Here is a 21,001-nt window from a genome sequence, read left to right as displayed (position 1 = left end):
CCATTGTTACTTTCATGATTGCACATGGCTTCCTCCATCTCAAAAGCACAAGTATCTTCATTAATACTCAAGGACAGGGTCAAGCTTTTGCCTGCTCCCCACCCCTCCCACATGCAGGCAGCACGGCCAGAGCGATGCAATGGCCTCCCAGCACGGACGGTGCCTGGCCAGAAGAGCTGGCCCTGGGCAGCTGAGCAGGCAGCAGAGACAACTGTCAGCAGCTGAGTGACAGGTCAGATGTACCGCCGTTTTTTGGCAAGGCTCGTCTCACGCAGTCACCTAAAGCAAGGAGAGGCTACGTAGAAGGGCCGTGGGTTGGAATCACTGGAGCGCAAGGTCATGGCACAGAATTGGGGCTTTAAAAGTCACCACTGTACTCTCCAACACATGCAAAGGCTGGAGCAACCCCGGGCAGGCTCCAGGTACTGTGGGAAAAGCCATCACTGAAGTGACAGCACCCAGAATTGATTTGCGGTGTAGTCCAGTCACATCAAGTGGCAATAAAACTGTAAGTGGCTTCAGGATAGCAAGCCCCATTCTCGTGAGATGAACGGTGGCTTTTAAAAAGATCACTAAATCCCATCAGTGCTACATATACAAACCTCATTTATTTTAAAGGCTCCCATTAAAGTGCCTTTTATTCCTAGCAATAGGCAGTTTTAAATTGCAAAATAACTTCTCGGATCAGCCAGCTACCGACTTCATTCCAGGTGAGAGAGGTGCTGTGGCAAAGGCCGGCCCTTTGGGGACAAGGGTTCTTGAACACTGTGTTTCAGGTGTCTGGATGAGGTCTCCCGTGTCCCAGTGCGGGAGTGCCGGTGCAGCAGTACTGTCCCGTGGCTTTGCCGTGGTGTGCAGGGTCTCCGCTGAGTTGCCCAGGATGACTCACCTTCCAGAGACCTCTGGGGATTCAAAGCCGGTCTCATCCCCAGCACCGATGTGTCCTGGTGGCAAGTGTGCCGGGGTTGGCGGCTCAGGCTTCGGCATCGTCCTGGCTCAGCGTGTCCGTGTCGTGTAGGAGCGGCGTTGTCTCGGAGGAGGGGGGCGGTTTGCTCTGCGTGGTGGGGTGGTGTGGGCTCTTCTTGGTGGCGGTTCTCTGAAGAGGAGAGGACAGCAGTTACAGGGTGCTCGCAGCAGCGGCACTGTGCTCAGACCATACAGTGCGCAGGTATCACCACATCCCCACTTAGGATGCACGTGCCCCAAACCTCTTGGACTTCATGTGGCCAAGAACCCTTGTCTGAAGGCTTTTTATAGTGAACATTTTTGCACCTCCTCCCCTAATCACACGATTTCCATTCCTGCCCACCAACACTTGTAACACCCCCTGAACACTCAGCCTGAAAAGCTGTGTCACTAAGTGGAGGAGCTACAGGACAAAGTCAGCATGCTGCACAGCATCAGAGAAGATGAAAGGGAGATAGGCAGGGTCTTCTCAGAGACACAATAACAACCCCAGACCCCAGCTGCAGTAGACACAGACAGCACCCATCCCTAGTGTAATGGTAAGTGCAACCTCCAGGGAAGGTGAAGGATGGAAGATGGTGCCTTCTGGCACCAAGAGGAAGGTTCCTGCTCCATCTAAAGGCTTACAGCTACAAAATAGGTTCACCACCCTCAAAGCTGAAGAGGAGCCAGATATGCTTTCAAGCAGATCATGTGGGTTGCCTGACCGTAAATCATGCAAGACATAAGTAGGTGACAAAAGGAAGACTAGGGAACATATGGGCCTGTTGCTGAATGAGGCAGGGGACCCCAGAGACCAGAGGAAAGCCTGAAGCAAGGAAGACATACCCTTGGTGGAAGAGGATGAGGTCAGAGAATACTTAAGCAACCTAGACATACATAAATTTATAGACCTGATGGGATGCACCCACGAGTGCTGAGGGAGCTGGCTAATATCACAGCAAGGCCGCTCCCCATAATCTTTGAACAACTGGGAGAGGTGCCCAAAGACTGAAGGAAAGCAAGCGTCACTCCTGTCTTAAAGAAATTCAGGAAAGACCTGGGGAACTACAGGTCAGTCAGCCTCCCTTCAACCCTCGGGAAGGTGATGGAGCAGCTAATCCTAGGAATCATTTCCAGACATGTGAAGGACAAGAAAGTCATCAGGAGTAGTCAGCATGACTTCACCAAGGGGAAATCATGCTTGACCAACCTGATAAACTTCTATGATGAAATGAGTGGCTTGGGAGATGAGGGGAAAGCAGGGGATGTTGTCTACTTGGACTTCAGTAAGACTTTCAACACTGTCACCCATAAGAATCTTGTAGAGAAACTATGAAGTATGGGCTGGATGAGCAGATAGTGAGATGGACTGAAAACTGGCTGAACAGCAAGGCACAAAAGGTCATGAGAAGTGGCACAAAGTCTAGCTGGAGGCCAGTAAGTAGCAGTGTACATCAGGGGACAATACAGCATCCAATCCTGTTTAACATCTTTATTAATGAACTGCAAGTTTGCTGATGACCCAAAACTGGGAGTGGCTGATACACCAGAGGGTCGTGCTGCCCTCCAGAGGGACCTTGACACGCCACAGGAACTGTGGCCCAGAGCCTCATGAGGTTCAACAAGATGGTGTCCAAAGTCTTGCACCTGGGGAAGAACAACCCCCTGCACCAGTACGTGCTAAGCGTCACCCAACTTAAACAGCTTGGCAGAAAAGGACCTGATGGTCTTGGTGGACACCAAGTTGTACATGAGCGAGCAGTGTGACCATGTAGCAAAGGCAGTTAACTGTATCCTGGGCTGCATTAGGATTGTTGCCAGCAGGTTGAGGGAGGTGACCCTTCCCCTCTACTCATTACTGATGAGGCCCCCCATGGAGTACTGTGTCCAATCCTAGACTCCCCAGGACAAGAGAGATGGAACTACTGAAAAGGGTCCAGCAAAGGGCCACTAAAATGATTAAGGGAGTGGAGCATCTCTTATACAAGCAAAGGCCAAGAGAGCTGGGACTGTTTAGCCTGAAGAAGAGAAGGCTCAGGGGGATCTTACCAATATATACAAGTATCTGAAGGGAAGGTGTAAACACAGAGTGGCATCCAGGGGACAGAACAAGAGCCAACGGGCACAAACTTAAACACAGAAGGTTCCAGCTGAACATTAGGAAATACTTTTTTTTTTTAATTGTGAAAACTGTAAAAACTGGAACAGGTTGCCCAGAGAGGTTGGGGAATCTCCATCCTTGGAGATATTAAGAGACATCTGGACATGGTTCCAGGCAACCAGCTCTAGGTGACCCTGCTTGAGCAGGGGGGGGTGGATTAGATGACCTCCAGAGGTCCCTCCAACCTCAACGAGTCAGTGATTTTGTGGTCCTGTAATACAAACCCAGACATTTTATAAATCAGAAATCCCCTCTTGAAAGCCTTTCCATTGAGGCTCCCTGCACGCAGGAGGGGAGTGACACCCATCAGTTGACTATCTGTTACCCCCATGAGTTTTTACCCATTCAAAAAAAACTTACCTCTGGATCTCAAACACTTGGGGGGGGGCGGGGAATAGGCAGGAAAAGTGTTTTCTCACGCCAGTCCTGCTTTTCACCCCAATCCCCGCTGATATTATTAGGGCTGCAGATCAGGTACACCAGCAGACACAATAAGAGCATGTGCTTGCAGCCTAGTTAAGTGTGAGTATTAAGACATCTAAATTGCCCTGAATAAAGCCATGAGACAACATCATTACATCAAAGCTGGCCAAGAGGGCATGTCTGGTAGATACAGACAGTCAACATTTCCGTTTGATTGGTTTTAAGCAAAGTTTAATCAAATCGGGATGAGAGAAAAGTGTGTTACCTTGACCGGGTACCCACCTACAGTCTGGCTTCCCGCAACACCGTCCCCTTAACCGGAGGCAGCTTTTTGGCAGAGGTGGCCTGGTTGGCCTTATTACTGTCTGAATTCTTTTTATTGCTAATCCAAAATAAAGAGCATTTTTCCTAGAAGACAATCAGGCTAGTTTATGGTGCACTTGGACATGAATTCCACATGGGTTCCAATTTTAAGAGGAGATTTTTAAAATCACTGTTTAACTAGAATCTAGTTATTAATGAAGATTCCAAAATTTAGGTTAAACTAAGTCCTATTTAAGATTTTGGTCAATGTCAAGCCAGTTTTAAAATGGTCTGTTTGCCTTTTAAAAGGCGTCACCATGCAGGCTTTGGGCCATGTTAGCGGAGGAGAGCTACAAGGCTGTACCTGGACATGTTTTATGCCTGTACAGATTTAGGCATTTTTTTTAGAACTGCAGGTCCAACAGATGCATTTCAAACTGGCTCCACTACAAGCTAGACTAAGAGTTAAGTGTTTCACAGCACCTCATCTGGACTGGGTTTAGAGCACACTGCTGCCTCCAGAAGCCAACGGTACACAAGGTACTCCAGGAAGGAGCTGGGTTCAGGGAGACCCTCACGCTGGCTGACACGTGAAGGTGTGGACAATGCCCCCTGCTCAAGCGTCCCCTCTGACATCGCCTGTGACTTCCAGAGGGAGGACTGTGCATGATTAAGCAATCATCGCTAGATCAGCAACACTTCAATCAAATGAGGAACACACCTTGGCTGCAAATTGCTGTCTTCCAGGTTATGAGCTCTTGTCTATTCATTAGGCAGAGACTTTCATGTGTTTTGCACAGCTTCCTTAGAGATTTATAAGGTCATTGAGGCTTTTTAATCACTTTCCAGGTAGTCAGGCACTTCCTGCCGTTGATTTTTCGTTCTAGCACTTCATGACACTTTTGGCTGAGCACTCAAATACAGCTGGCTTACGCCTGGGTTTGGGATATTTCACAAACAGATATTCAGTTGACTTGAGTGAATTTAAAATCCTGCTTTTCTTCCTGACCCTTTCCAGCATGGTTAAGGCTCTTTGATACCAGGAAGTAAAACTCGCACAAAGCAGGGTGAGGAAATGCCCAGGGCTGCATAAGTTCTTGGCATATATATTTGCTGGGAAATATATACGCCAGAAATAACTGCCCAGCAAATGCAGGCATTTTTCAGATATGTTGGTGCTGTGCAGCGGAGTGAAGTCTGTTTGCCAGCGACCACTTGCATTCGCTGAAGGAGAGAGGTTCAGCACACAAAGCCTGACTGTCTCAGGAGCAGGGTTTAACACTGAGCCCTTGGCCCTAGCATTGCTCCCACCCTGCAGGGAAGTGCATGGAGGAACAAGGGGATTTGGGATCATGTGTTTAAGTCAATTAAGCAGTTGTAGGCTTGGTTAAAATCCAATTACGTGATACTCTGAGAACCCTGGAGCTATTTAAAGTGGGTTTGCGTTAATGTTTCAGTAAGGGCAGTTACAGGAGGTTGAGCAAAAGCAGGCCCTTGTATATGCTCTCCCCTTAGCCCACTCTCATCCTAAGCATTGCCTTTTTATCTCCCCAAGTAGCCTCTTCACTTCTGTAGCTTTAGAGCCAGCTCAAGCCGTTTGACTATAGTGCAAAGCTAAAATCGCTCGCTTTGATGTAGGTTAGGGTAGGGAGCTAGACCTCTACTTCAAGAGCTGAGGTTTAGGGGAGCTTAGTGTTATCAGATGAAAGTTTTGGAGCTGGAGCCATAGATCTCCATCAAGTGTTTTATATTCTGTCCTTACGGCTCAGATCAGACTTGTGTGCCAGCCAGGCACCCTCACTGCCCACCCCAACAACATGGGCCAACTCCTACCCAGCTGCCAGCTCCCTGCAGGCTTCAAAGGTCTTCACTTCCTAGGAAGCCCAGATCCACAAAGGCCCTGAGGGTTCAGCTTCCAGAGCTATTTGGAGGAGTTTGCAGAGAAACCAAGTGAGTTTCAGGGAAAGACAGAGTCCAGTCTGGGTTGAAGAGTGGCCACAGTGTCTGTTCCCCTTCTGCAAGACTGCATTGCATTTGTGAACAAGCTGCGCTGAAGTAGCTCCATCCCCTCGAGAACGCTCTGTTCAGATTAGAAACCTGTTGGGGCCCTGCAGAGTTGCACAGATTTGAGCAATGGCACAGATCTGCTGCTTTCTATGGAGGCTGGGCTGATGAGCTAGGCTTGTTCTTTCATAGCTGGATGAGCTGAGAAACACCTCCTCCTACAGGAACGCACTTCCACCACCGCTGTGCACTGAGAAGGCCAGAAATGCTTTTATGTTATCTATTTGCAGCCCAGTTTCTAGATGGCAGAGGAAGTCCTGCTGCCATATGCTGGCACCTGGCACCATTAGGACATTGTTCGTGGCATCAGCCAATGTTTCCTCGGGAGTGTTAGATTGTCAGCCCAATCTACATCATCTGATTAAGTCTGATTTGACTAACAGCATTTCCCATTAGACATCTGCAAGTTCTTACCTGACTTGTTGCCATGAGTACAGCTGCTGAGATAATGAGCGGGACACTCAGCCCAAGGAAGATATACTGCAGGTAGTCCAGCAGGGACGGGATCAGCACCAAGTTGGTGTAAAACTGGTTTAGGACTGAGCCTTCGATGGATCCACTCTGCTCAACAAAGCAAAGTTGTCAGTGGCATTTCCCTCCCATCCAGGGCTGAGACAGACCAGCTGCACAACTCCTCTCCCACCACCTCCCAGCAAGATTAGGGAATTCATGCAAGATTCAGTCAGGCTAGAAGCTTTTACTAAACAGTTAGGAGTCAGCTGGACATGCACACAGATGGACACTGCACTCCCTGGCTCACATTAGCATGGGGTTGCTGGCAGCTCTGTTCTGGGCCCTATTTAACCCCACATCTAGGACAGAGACAGAGGTTTACCAAGTATAGTGCAGGGTTTGTTCAGCTCAGAGGGATTAATAACATAGCCAAGTATTGCAAAGCCTTCTGTTGGTGCTTAATTAGTCTGGCTGGCTTAAAGCTTTATCCCAAGTGGAGCTTCCCCAGCACTGGGTGATGGGGAAGCAGTTCCCCCCCCTCCCACAAAAGAGTCTCTGAAGAATCAGGTTGAGGAAGGCAGCTCACCTCTGCAAACCACAGCAGCGGCAGGACCACCGGTGTAATCTTCCCTGTTTGACTAAGAATGGAGGAGAGGAAGAAAAAAAAATACACACTTAGATTTCTGGTTGATCAGGCCACAATTAGTGCCATAATTCTTCCTAAAGGGATGAGTCTGACAAAAAGATAGCGGCCAGGAAACCAGCATAAGGAGGTAGCAATTCCTGCTGCTTCAGTGAGCTGCTCCCCCCCGAGGGACCAGGTCCAACTTGTGCCTTTCATGCAAGAGCAGAGCTTATGCTTCCATTCGTGCTTAACTGCCTGGCGACAGCAGTAAGTGCCATCCCAAATCTGGGCTCCAGGGACATGAACTCTGTGAACTGGAATGCTAAACTTCATGCAGCTCCAAGCTGTCTCAGTCACCTGCATGGTACCAGGGGCTGGTGCAGCCAAGTTCACAGCGTCAGGGCTGTCTGATGGTGTATGCACCGGAGCCGGTCAGAGGAGCAACAGCCCACTCCCACCCTCGTGGGTATTTAACATCTGACACTACACAACTTTGTTACAGAGCCTTTCTGTTTGCTTTCATAGAGCTGAAAGTGTCTTTTTGGACACAGGATTCAACTGTCAACCCTGTAGACAGAGCGTGTTTTGCCTCTCCACGTTGGATGTAACGCCTTCTGAGCTGCAGCACAGCTCCTGTGCCTCACCAGGAGGAGCAGTCTGTTCATCAGCCGTCCTGTCAGGTACAGGAATGCTGCAGGAGCCAAGCAAACAGGCAGCCACATGCTGCACTGCTGAAGGATGGCAGTTTGAGGTCACTGGGACAGCCAACATTTCACCACATGGGCCAGCTGCCTTCTGAAACCACGATAACCAGTAACGTTAAAGCTACTTCATCTTTGGGGAGAGTAAACTCTGCAGCAACCCCAGCATCAGCAGCACTCCCTGCTCAAGGAAGGCAAATGGACATTTCTAAAAGGTGACTACTTACATTATACCAGACACCTGCTTTATGTACAGGTTCAGCTGGAGCTTGATGGAGCAATTCATGGGGATGCCTGTCATCTGCATAGGAAGAGACCAACCACTTCATCAGTAAAGCCAACATTCCTCTGGAGAGCTTTGCCAAAGAGCAACCCTTTGCTTCCCAGCACAGCTGCTCCAAGTGCCACCTTCCAGAGCAATGGACTGGATCACCCAGAGATCCACTGCAGTCACCCCACACAAGACCAGGAACGTGGCTGGGGTTTCCACATAAGCACAAGCATCAGTCAAGTAGGCACCGGTGCCCAGGCTCTGGGGATCACTGCTCACAGAGGGACAGCACTGTCCCCATGGCAGTTTGCAGTCCCCTTCACTCGAACACTCACCAGCCAGTGAGACTGTTGCACACAGCAGCATCCAGAATGGAGCACCTCCCTTGGGATGGTCTGAAGGCACAAAGCTAACCTGAACAGACGTGGCTGCTCCAGAAGGCAGCACACATTCAGTGGGCAGACAGCATGAACCGGAGAGGTGTTGTGTGACCCAGGGCTTGTGGGACTGAACATAAGCAAGTTCAAACCGCCAAGTAGCATAAGCAACTTGTAAGCAACCACCCAGGCAGGGTGTTTAAATAGAAACTTCTGTGTTTTTTGAAGCCAGACAAGTTTCTTCTGTTATTCATCCTACCAGAAGCAGGATAGAAATGCATCAACGCAAGAGATTAATGCACACAGCAAAGAACAAAACATTTCTCATAACCAGGAACCAACAGACATCACTGTCCAGCAACACCCTAAGACCATGAGCACACCACACTTCAAAGCTGGTCTTACTGACACCCGTTAAGGCATTGGTTTCTCATGACACTGCAGTTCTGCAACATATTTTTAAGGGCAGAAAGTTTTTGTTGGATCGCCCCTGTTTGCACTCAGCAGGCTGCAGCTACATAACAATATAGTTAATTGTGCTGTTATCAGTAGATGTTTGATACTGTAATAAACTTAATTAGATTTCCGTAACTGTGATAAGAAAAGCAGACTGAACCCAACGCTGAGATAAGAAGCACAGCTTACCTTACCTCAAGAGGGGGATTGGCTTCTAGCTTGAGCAAACATCACTGAACGTTCAGAAGATCTGACCACATGCAACACAGGCCATGGGTGGAAGATCCCAAAGTCCACTCCCCATCAGCAGCTGGGACAATGATGGCTCAGGACACCCACCTCATCACCACTGGAGTGGTGACTTCACCCTTGCGCTATAGGTGTGTGAGAAGTGTAACACAGCAGCAGTCCAGTGCAAAAGCAGCCAGAATCCAGCCCAAAAACGGTGGTGACAGCTTCAGCTACAGTGTGGTCTTCAGACTTTGCCAGTCTGCTCTCACGGCAATACGTGTTTGCAGATTTGGGGTGTAACTGGGCTGCTGCTAGATACACCTCCTGGTGTTATAGACCTGAGTCAGTGGAAAGAACTTGACTGTGCTTATCAAAACAATTATGCTTATAATTAGCTCCGCAATTCTCTAGAAGCCAGGCTAATTACTCAATTAGTTTATGGCTTTGACATTTTTATCTGCACATGTCCTTGCCAGTCTTTGCACTATGGAACCTGCTTAAATCAGTGCCACGAGAGCAGAGTGAGGCCACCACACAGCCAGTGGCAGGAGCTCCTGCTCAGCCCGGGCTGGACCCCCGGGGTGAGGCGAGACTCCTCCGCAGGGTGAGGACTCCGGCAGACTCACTCACCGGGTGCACGTCGAGGAAGAGCGCGTGCTGGTCCTTGCTGGGGTGGAGGCCTTTGACGGCGTTCACCAGGGCTGGGTCAGCATTGTAGAAGTGAGGATGGGAAATGAACATCGGTGCATCTGGATGAGAACAAAGACACCTTAAGCTCATCCAAACCCATCTGAGACCTTCCACTGAGGTTTTTAAGCTCTTGCAGCACTTGTTCTGAACAGGCTTTTACACTTTTCTCCTCCCAACCAGAGAGCTCCTTCCCTTCCCTCCCTGCAGCTTATTCCACTGCTCTGGGAGGATTAAGACCCAGTGTTGGAGCCACCCTCTCCCCTCATGCACCACTCGCTGCTGCGGTAACTTGCTGTATCCAGGCACAGGTTAGGACACCAAGTCTGAATCTCACTCCCGCGTGACCTACACTCATCGTCCAAAGTTAACATTTAATTTGGCAGTTACACGGCCTGCCTCTTCCTGCCCTTGCTCCCCTGCCTGCTCCCTCCCCAGCCTGGGGGACGTAACGCTCCCGCCGTACCCTTGGGCGTTCCCACAAACGCCAGGCTGTCGCAGGGCTGTGGAGCAAAGGGACTTTGGGCACAACGGTTTTCCCTCTTTCCCTCCTTGCCGAGATGCCTGCGGGAGGGCAAGCGAGAATGCCGTGCACACAAACCCTGGCGGTACCTTTGAGCACCCCAGCAGACAGCAGAGCGGATTTTCCAGACAGCCAAGCTCGTGTCACATCCCCACAATTTAATATTGGTACAGCACGGAGGGAAGGACTTACTTAGCCTGCAGGTACTGACGTTCTGGATGCCGGACTGCATGCAGGGGCAGAAGCCCTCGTTGGGTGGATAGTCCGTGCCATTGGCAAAGAGAGTTTTCGGTGCCACGAAGCGATAGGTGGGCACACCCTTGAACTTCCCGGACTGCTCGTACACCAGTGTCATGGATCTGAAAGGGTTTCAGTAGGATCAGGATTAGCCAACAGGTTCCCAGCCCAGAACCAGGCTCTTATCTTCGCTGGATAAGATGTGGTTGCAACGTAACTTAGACTTTGAGATCAAGATAAACGCTCAGAGCAGTGCTTTGGATGGGGAATGAGTATTTAAGCCATTTGCTTTCCATGTCTGAAGCACAGATAAAGGGTTGGTCAGGACTAGTTATGGAGAGAAACCACAGGCTCATAAGTCTGTTTGCACTATCCAGATGAGATTTGTTTAAAGGCATGTAGTAATCCCCAGGGCTGCTCTCCAAGAGATAACAACATCTTTGTGCAAGCCTTGGGTCTGAGGTGCTCTGTCACAGGGCATGGACACTGGCTAAATCTCTTTTGCAGCACAACTCCAGCACAGGCTGTCAGGGGAGCAGAAAATTTTACTATGTTATGCAGCAAGATTTTTTTCCCCTGATACAACAGGCTAGTGATGTTATGCTGCATTATTGCTACCAGCTGCCAGGACAAATGCAAGGTTCCAGGAGGGAAGTTTGCTCCCTTCACATTCAAGCAAGGCTTGCAGGGATTTAGACAGCCTGGGCAGGCCAAGGGGATACTTATCCCTACAGCTGCCTTCTGACACCAGGACCAAGGATGGGGGATTCAGGGCATGCTCAGCAGTTACATGCACACCTCTCAGCTGTGCTCACCTTCCAGCAAGGAGGCAGAGGCTACTGCAGCACATCAGCAGGATAAAGCCTCGCCTACCTTGCAGGGAGATCCAGGTAGTCGCATCGCAGCATCAGTTGCACTCAATGTGCAAACAGCATAGGAGATGAGCCATCCCATGCCGTTCCCTGTCCACAGCTGCCTGCCCTGCAGCAAGGCAGATATGCTCTTAGTCTATCAGCTGCTGTTTGTGACTCCTTCCTAGCCAGCCAGCCTAGCAGAGAGGCGGAGATAAAGATTTGGGGTGAAGAGACAGCACTGCCTGGTGAAGAGACGGAGCCACTTCCCCCACAGCGTCGGCCTGAGGGAACTGCCTGCACCAACAAGAAACCAGGCTTGGCTTCCTCCGCTGCGCTTAATGCCTTGCCTGGAAATATGCTCTGTTCCTTCTATTTCTGGATTTTTACAGAAACAGGTATTTGTATTTAAACTTTGATTACTGATAAGCTTCCCTGCAAGTCCTTGGCTCTGGGTCACTTTGGTATTTGCTGATGTCCCTTGTGTAGAGGAATTCCTGCACTAATACTTGGCTCAGCTGACTTTGCTTGTTCCACTGAACAGGTCATTGTTCTCTATTCAACATGAGCACTGGCTTGTTTTGCAGCACTATCTACAAAACCCAAATTAACATTATCTTCCCCAAGCTGGGGAGGCCTGCCTCCCGGCCTCCCCTCCTTCCAGCCCCAGGGAGTTTCCACACAGGCAAGCTCTGCAGGGTACTTTAACCCCTGTGCAACCAGCTACAGTCAAGGTGTCTCATACAGGACAGACATGCACAGCAGTGCATGAACTAAGCAGAAAAAAAAAAAAGGGAAAAAAAAAGCAGCAGCCTGGAAATGGTGGCACAAGCCCCTCCTCCTCCTCCTCGACATCACTTCTGCAAGCATTTAGTCAGCTGAAATAGTTCAGCAAATCTTTATAGCTGCATTTCCTTATAACAACACTTGTCCCTCTCGCCTCCCACATATTATCTAGACTGGTTATTTTCTAGTGATTCAACATGGGCAAGTTGGACTTCTCCAGTGATCTGGAAGGTATTTCTGAATACCACAAGATGCTGCTGATCAGACAACTACACTGTCTGCAAAGCTCAGACTCTGCAACGCTGAACTGCAGCCAAACTTTAACTACAGAAACGAGGTCCGAGTCCTCCGCACCTCTGCGCAGGCACTCTGCGTGCACAGGATGAGCGCTGCATCTCCTGCCACCTGCACAGGGACGAGCTGGCAGCGGTGGCCTCACCTGCAGGCATCAGGGCTGTAGAACTCCAGCGACGTTGGGGACATGAACGGCGGCCACATCTCCCCTGCCGTCCCGTTAATCATGTTGCACTCGCTGCTCCGCCAGTAGTTCACCTACGGGACAGATGTAGAGGGAAGAGCTCAGAACAACGAGCTTGCTGGAGAACTGGCTTCCACCTCTGCATGGGACATCCACCAGTCCCCACCGCTTCCACAGAAGCTCGAGACAGCAATACTGAAGAGCTTCCAAGATGTTTCCCATTCAAACATCTGCCCAATTAATGGAAAAACAGGACAAGATCCACCTGTCCCAAGTGTTCCTACAGTGGCTGATCTGTAGATTCAGCTGATTTCAGTCAGGAGTGGAATCCCACAAGGGAAGCCTAAGTATCCCTTTCACAAGGGTATTTCAAATAACTCCTTAAACACAGGCCACAGGAGCCTGGGACTTCAACCATTAGAAGCAACCAGCTCCAACAACATTTCAAAGGAGTCCAAGTGACGCTGATGATGACGAGCTGAACTTAATGCTTCATGACAAGCCTGTTGTCATGTGACTGCCTTCCGGCAATTTGCTAGAACAGAAGTTGCAGCTGGTAGAAACTTGCCTTCAAACCTATGACCCAGAGATACAACAGCCCTGAGAGCTTTCAGTTTATCTTGCTTTAGACCAGGCATTGCCCCCATATTAGTTTCGCTGCCTGACGTGTACCTTCTTTAGTCCATTCCATGAATCCACCATGTGAACTCTGCTGATGTTCTTCATGCCCGTGTTCACTGTGAACAGTCCCGAATTGGAGTTGTTAAGCTGCAGAGAGAAGAAACTAACTTTTAATCCGTTATGTTCAGCAAGATTGCAACATGATAATGACTTTGCGTGCTTCGTCAGCCCGGAAGCTACTGAACTTTTACTTATTTCAGTTGCCAGCTACTGCTTCCAACACGTGCATTTCTGCCTGAGGGAAGGATTAAGGCAGCCTTATACAACCACCACCAGCTACACATGGCTGCTCCAAACAGTTTGTGAGGGGGATAGCCCAGGCACTCAATCCCATTGATGCGATTTCAGTGTTCCAAAACAGTTTACTCACCTCTATAAATAAGCCAAATTTCCCCTTGAAAGGGATCAGGCCAGGAACAAGCATATTTATTGTGTCTACAAGAGGGTCTTCGTACCCCCACATGATCTCCCCCACCGTCCGGTTTATGAATGCCTCCTGTTTCAGGCCAGCCAGGGCTCCACTCAGTAAAAGCTTCACAAAGTTTGGCAGGTTTTCCATCATTACAGCTGCTCCCTGAGAAAGAAAGCAAATCTCTGAGATAAGAGCCCAATCTTTATTAAAAAAGCAGCACTGCATCTTCGGTGCTCAGCAAGGTCCTTCTGCTGCACCACTCTACAGATATATTACAGGTATTATTTTTATTTATTATTTATCCCCAGTTTGGGCTCACAGGTTTCATTTCCCCAGAGGATGGTCAGACAAGGTTGCGGACTCAAGCCCAGCCGCCTTGTCAGCCCCTCTGCACACTCTGCTTTTGGAAGGATAACAGCCCAACACAACAACCAACACCCAGAAAGCAGAAAACTGTATTTTGTAAGCTTAACCCATCTCATGGCTTGAGCTCTACAAGAAAGTACGCTCTGAATCAGTATTGGGCATCATCACCCTCCCCACAAGCTCAGAAGCTGGTACCCATCCACAGAGCAAGCTCTTACCATCATCAAAATGTTTGGCACAACAATGTACTCATCTTCGGTGCCGCTGGACAAATCCGGCTGGAAGAAGAGTTTCCGGTACTCCAGGAAGGAGACTGTGTCATTATCATGGAATGTGATATTTGTTTTATACCTGAACTCTCTGCAAAGAGATAGAAGAGATCATGGGAACCTTCTGTGAACCATCAGTGCCTCTGCAACACCCATGGAGCAAGGATGGGCTGCACAGGTCTGAGCTTCCTTCTGAAGAGCAGAGGAAGGAGACCGAACCCCAGCAAGAAGCTATGGGACAGCAGGGGAGGCAGTGTGCTGCAGAACAGGCGGTGTCAACCTCACACCTTGACCAGGGTTAGGATCTAGCAGGAAGAAAAGGCAGCCTGGGAGAGAGGCATCCCTGACAGATGGGATTCTGCAGCAACTTGCAGACACCAAGTGTTTCTTCCCAGCTGATGAGAAGGGGCTGCGATGCTCCACAGCAGCATGAGGTTGCCCACAACATCACGAGCCTGTTACAGCTCCAGAAGGAGCTGAAGCTCAACCCACCAGCAAAAACAAAGTCCTTTATTGTGGAGCCTCTGTTTTATGGCCCACATTAGGGAAGGGCACTAATCTCGCTCAGCGGGAACACAAGGACATTAATAAGCTTTGCCCCTTTGTTTATTCTTATTTATTGTAAGCGAAGCCTTTTCCCCAAGCCAAGTGGCTGATGTGATCACAACATACAGAATCCACACGGTCTTGTGGTGTGACCTGGCAAGCCCAGAGGAAACAAGGGCATATACATACTGCCAGGTTTCCCCACAGCGCTACTCAAACAGCTTTGGATTAAACCAGTAATCTTCCCACATGAGCTTGCTTAGGCTGCTGACCTGACTTTGCCTACATGTGTAGGCACTAATGTCTTGGATATAGCTATTTATGGGTAATAAACGCTCCACTCAACATCAACCATCACTTCACGTTTCAGGCCCAGAGAAGCATCTGGGGCTTCAAACATCATCCTCAGCCATGGCAAGCAGACCCAGCCCTGTTGTAGGTGGGCCTGAGCAAGTTTTAGTGCTCCATACCAGTTCTCATGGCCAGAGCATTCACGTTAGGCAGATTCTGGGTCTTGTGTTAGATAAGAGGTCTTAGGGCAATACATGAAGCTTGATATTGAGGTGACTCCAGCTCTGAAGCTGGACTCAAATGCACACTGAAGATGAAACAAGTCCAGTCAGAAGATGAAGGTTGCCCACCACCACACCAACACCCCTCCTGCCCATGTTTGGACCATATCAGCCCAGGTCTGGCTGCCCAACAGGTCTCAGCATGGGACTGAGCTCCACAACTCAGTGAAGCACAGCCTAGCCTTACCACCCTGGCAGCCAGAGGTCCTGCTTGTGGCTTTAGCAACATCAGAGCAACTAGAGCACATTTGTGTCGCTTCAAAATCCTGTGCCACTGGATTCACGCCAAGTATGCTAATGCCATGCCCTCCTGCCAGAGGAGTCAGCCAGAAGCCTGGCAGGCAGCACGCTAGGCTCATTCCTAGCTGGACCATGAGGGGTACCTGACCTGTAAACATAGGGTCCACGTTGGTTCAGCACCGGCTTCTCTCCCTGGAGGACATCCTTGGGGTTCAGCACTTCGAAGAAGTACACTGACATATAGAAAGGAACAGGAATGTCCTTCCACATGCTAAAGGAGATGCTGCTGGGGTCGATCCTGACATTCTGCAAGGAAAACAAACAAACAAAAAAAGAGTAAGGAGATACAACTCAGGCTCAGTGGCTGCAGCTGAGCACATCCACCCTCAGCTCCATGTCAGGCCCAGCCAAAGGCAGCAGTTCCAGCAGGGGCTCTCCAGAGGATCCAGGCACGTTATGCAGACTGAAGCTGAGACAGATCTAAACCAGGAACTCTTATTTATGCAGAAGCAGCAAGTTCATGCCACTGCACGTCTGTAGGCTTGTTTATTCAGGCTCAACTCTCCAGATCCTACCCACAGGACTTCAGAGCTGTTTTGATGTGCTGGAGGCTCGCTCCGCGCTAGACAAGCCAGCACTGAATTATTCACAACTCTGCATGTTTGACTTGCCTGGCAGAAACAACCCTGTCCCAAAGGCCTCCGCTCGCCTGCCAGGTTTGGCAGCTCCACGCAGCCAGAAGCGGGCAAAGGCTGGGGGAGGTGGAACACTCATCCACAAAACTGTTTGGGTATCAGCGAGGAGGGCCCACTAGATTCCCAAAAAGCAGATAGAGAACCAGGATGGCGCCCCAGTTGGTCATGAGGCAGGTCAAAGGCAATGCACCATCGTGGTTTCCATATCGCTGTCCCGTTTGCTGGGAAATGCCTGCAGGAGCCCAAAGATGACTTAAGCCCTCACCAGCCCAGGAGCTGGCTTCTGGGCACATGTGTCTCCACTCCACCCCTGCCTCCTAGGGGTTGCCTTATGGACAAGAGCCTGTTTCTTCTTGAGCGTTAATTTCGGGTGTGTCCCACTATAATCTTTGTTCCTCTGCAAGCACAAGCCCTTCTTGTGGTTAAGTAACCTGGCCAGCTCATGGAAGCACATTTGATCTGCTAATTGGTGAAGGCACATGGGCATTATCCCACTGCAGCTTGCCAGCCCCACAAAGGCTTTCCTGCCCCAGAGCAGCTCAATCTGAATGTGCACCTATTTGCTGGCACAGAAGGTTGAGAAGGAAAGATTCCAGAGGCTTCCCAGCCATGCCCCATCTTTCTTTAGCCATTCCCTGGCCAGGCCGTGCCACCTGCAAGCAGCAGTGCTTTGCAAGCCCCTCGCTCAAGCCCAGATCCTCAAAGCCCTACCCCTGAGCAGACTTCTCCATGGTGCAGTGTAACCCACCTCACAAACCCTTCCCACCTCCACAGCAACACCCACATGCTGCTGACCAAGAGCCTCCATCCTGCCAGCCCCAAGGATTTCAAGGTAAAGAAACAGTGATAGGACAAGTTTTTATTTAGCCTGCTTTATAATCCTTACTCCCCAGTGTCCAATGGAGCACGAACGGCAACATCTGCTTTCCTTTACTTGCTTATTCTGTTTTGCACACCCTGGATCCCTTGTGCATATGCATTTATTTATATAATATGTACCCAGTCAGATGGAGCTGCATGCCAGCTCCCTCTCTCAGCCCTCTCCCATCTGGGCACAGCAGCTCTAGGTACTCCACAGATGCTGCTAAGCAAGATCTACTTAACAGTGTAGCCTTAGAATTAAGCTACTCGTAGGTTAAAACAAACACGGTCATATGTCTGAAATAAAAATAGAGTATTTTTCACTTAGACGGGTTGCAAAGTGTCACTGAGAGGTTTGAGGCTCCCAACCAGGCTGATCTCAGTTCCTCAGGAACCAAAAGGAACTGGCTACTGCTGGTCTCCACCAGACAGAACCAGGAGAGCAGCAGCTCCATCAGCAGTGCCCAAATCCTGCTTCTCCAGAAGTGAGGCTTCAGCCACCTTGCTCAGTAAAACCAGGAGCTGAGATTTCCTCTTCAGATTAAGAGAAGCAGTCATGCTACATGCTAGCGCAACCGCAGCGTCACACCTAATCCTCCACACCCTCTTCACCACCATCCTCATCACCCTGCTGAAATAGCAAAGACTCCTGTCAGTCTTCTCCCGGCTTTCAGGCAGGACAGCACAAGAGCTCCCAGTTGGAGCAGAAACGTTAAGCGGCAGATGGATGAGTCTGTGCAGTCTCGCTCTGTTAAAGCTCCTATCTTGGGCAGGTCGGTGGCACTCCAGGTGCTTCCAGAAAAGCAAAGTCCCCAGGTTTTGCAGGGCCAATGCCAAGATAACTGCCAATGCAAATTCTGTTGCAAATGGGGCAGGAGCTGGGCTTCAGGTTCCCCATTTCTACTGTGTGTTCCCCTACAGATTTTACCCAGAGATATCCTCAAAACTACCACCTCTTTGCAACTAAGTGCTTTTCCATCAGGATACATTGTCTTGACAGAGCTCAGGAAGCCAAAATAGGCAAACCAGCCTTCACCCGCCCAACCCCAGCCCTGCAAGACCCAGCTTCTCTTAGCCACACCACTCTGAAGATCACCCAGGAGTTTCAGTAAGTCCCCGGACATTTCTCACCACCCTAGACATCATCAGTTAGTTATTCTTTCCTAAGCTCACAAGAGCTCAGGACCATTTTGGGTCATGCTGAAGATATGGAGACCAAGGACCTGAGACGAAGGGAGGAGAAAACAAGAGTTAGTCTTTTCTTTGTCATCTCATTGCAAGTTACTAGGATTTAGCTAATCAGGGAGAAAGACTCAGGATTAGCCAAAAAGAGGGCAGAAAGGTTTTTGCACCAGAAATGCTACTCCTGTTCTGCAGGGGCCACTCAGCCTTTTATTTGCAGGTGCCAGCTCCTGATGTCCATGAAACTGGACAAAAAATTGACTTTCACTGGTCAAGACACAGGACTGTCTGGCTTTGCCCAGCCAGCAGCACTTCCAGAGGATACATTTAAGTAGAAGTTTGTTTTCGGCAGAGACTTTGCAGCAGATGTAACAACAGCAATTGGCTACGGGGTGTTTATTCCCTCTCTCATCAGAAACACATTTCCAGGTGCTGACCTGGGTAGGTGCAAGCTTAGAGAAATGCCTGGGCAGGAGGCACATCTCCTTTGGACGGGGAGAAAAAGGTTTGGCTAAACACAGGCATGAGCCAAATGGTCTGTTACAGCAGGATAACTGGTGTCCCGATAGTGAGGACCGGAGCACTGGTTCCCAAGATTGTACGGCATTTACTGAACAAGCCAACAACTCCATTCACAGCCCCACATCTTAGCTGTGCGGGACAAACAGCCCTTCGCCCTCAGGACCTCTCTTGTGGATAAGACGGGTCTTCAGCGAAGCCAGAGAAGACCCCCCACGCCTCCAGATGTTGTAGGTTTTTGGTGCAGGAGGAGATGATGATTTGGAGGTTGCTTCATACTCAAGGCTCCTTCAGAGCACTCCTGCACATCATCCATCCCATTTCCAGCCTGGAAAGCATCTCACCAGAATACATCCAAGCCTGGCAGCCTGCACACTCATGGGAAAGGAGTAACGAGCGCTGCAGGTAAAGGCGGTAGGGACAGGAGGACGGGCTGGTGCTCGGGGAAACGCTCAGCCCAGCGCCAGCAGCACTGTCCCCCCCCAGCCAAGCAAAACCCCTTCCTCATCAGGGATGAGAGCCCGCTCAGCCCGGCCCCGTTGGCTGCAACTCACGGTGGAACCCCCCCACGGCCGGATTCGCCGGCACCGAGGCTGTGCGGCCCCTCCAGGCTGCAGCAGAGACCCCCGGGCGCTCAGCGGCCCCACGCTCCTCTCCCCGCATGACGCCACGCCAGGACAACAGCCCCACGCACCAGCCCCGGCTGCGCACCGGCTCCAGCGCTCCCCACCGCACCGCCCCCGCACCGCAGCCCCAGCCTCCCCGACCCCCCGTGCGCCAAACGTGCACACCCGACCCCACTCCCCCCCGGCCCCGCTGACCTTGACCACCTGCTCCTTGATGATGAGGGGCCCCACCAGCAGCAGGCAGACCCCCAGGAGGGCGCAGGCCGCCCCGGCCAGCCCCAGCCCCACGGCCACCCTGCGCCGGGCCGCGGCCATGGCGCGGCAGAGCACAGCGGAGCCAGCCCGCAGCCGCCACCGCCGCTTTATGGACCCGCGGCCCGGCCCGGCCCGGCCCGGCGCGGCGCGGCGGAGGGAGCGGAGCGGGGGGCGGCGCGGGGGCGGGGCTGGGGGCGGGGCCGGGCCCCGCCGCGCCGAGCCCCGCCCATCGGTCAGCGCGGCCGGAGCGGGGAGCGGCGGGGGGGGGGGGTGGGGGGTGGGGGGGTGAACCTGTGGGGAGCAGAACCCTGTACGGATGTGTGGACACGTGAAAACATGTGTTAACATAGGAATATATTTAAATGTAGGAATATATTTAAACTGATACATATATAAAAATAGATAAAACACATGAAATTAAATCTCTCTATATAGAAATATATAAAAATAAATCCACATAAATAGATAAATATATAAAACCACATAACAATAGGTAAAAATATATAAATATATATTAATAGATGAATCCATATTAATAGATACATATTATAAATAAATATATAAAAATATATAAATACATGAAAATAAATTTATAGAGAGAAATAAAAATAAATCCACATAAATACATAAAAATATATAGATAAAAATATATTAATAGATAAATATTATAAATAAATATATAAAAATATATAAATACATGCAAATAAATTTTTAGAGAGCAATATATAAAAATAAATCTGCATAAATAAGTACATAAAAACATGCAGGTAAATATATATATATGAATAGATAAATATGTAAAAATAGATAAATATATAAGAGAGTGTGTGTGTATATGTATATATATAAAAAATACACACAGATATACAGCCCAGGCCACCCCCAGGAGGCACCTGGTCCCTCCGTGGCCACCGCACGAGCAGGTGGGGTGGCTGCTGTCACAGCGGGTGTTTGGTGTCTCGGCAAAGGGGGCGAGCGCAGGCAGCCGTAAGGGGCTCGGCAGGCAGGTGTCGGCCGGTGACCCAAGGCTCTCCCCAAGGTGAAAACATCCATCGCCTCTTAAGACGCCTCTGTTTTTCCAAGGAATTGGGTCTTTTGTCCGTCTTGTGCATCTAAAGTGGCCCTGAATAAAAGCCTGGTTGAGACTCATCCCCAAAAGCAGAAGTCAGCAGAAAATAAAAAACAAAGAGTCCAGTTCGTGG

General features: G+C 50.0%; 1 protein-coding gene across 2 annotated transcripts; it reads right to left on the bottom strand.

Annotated features, from left to right (window-relative positions):
* Positions 1–641: 641 nt before the first annotated feature.
* SCARB1 (scavenger receptor class B member 1) lies at positions 642–19,859 on the bottom strand. Of its 2 annotated transcripts, none has more exons than XM_086473989.1 (12): positions 19,740–19,859; positions 15,810–15,967; positions 14,253–14,394; positions 13,627–13,830; positions 13,248–13,343; positions 12,537–12,649; positions 10,416–10,582; positions 9,644–9,762; positions 7,906–7,979; positions 6,939–6,990; positions 6,314–6,460; positions 642–1,096 (listed from the first exon to the last, which is right to left on the bottom strand). In XM_086473989.1, exons 1-12 carry the CDS (start codon positions 19,857–19,859, stop codon positions 974–976), a joined length of 1,515 nt encoding a protein of 504 aa, XP_086330115.1. In that variant the 3' UTR covers positions 642–973. The 2 variants fall into 2 exon arrangements, with proteins under 2 accessions (XP_086330115.1, XP_086330114.1); XM_086473988.1 differs by lacking the exon at positions 642–1,096 and adding an exon at positions 3,815–3,940.
* Positions 19,860–21,001: the final 1,142 nt, after the last annotated feature.

This window comes from Leptosomus discolor, chromosome 16, assembly GCF_034619465.1.
Source record: "Leptosomus discolor isolate bLepDis1 chromosome 16, bLepDis1.hap2, whole genome shotgun sequence".
Taxonomy (NCBI): Eukaryota; Metazoa; Chordata; class Aves; order Leptosomiformes; family Leptosomidae; genus Leptosomus; species Leptosomus discolor.
This window is presented reverse-complemented; position numbering and strand designations above follow the sequence as displayed.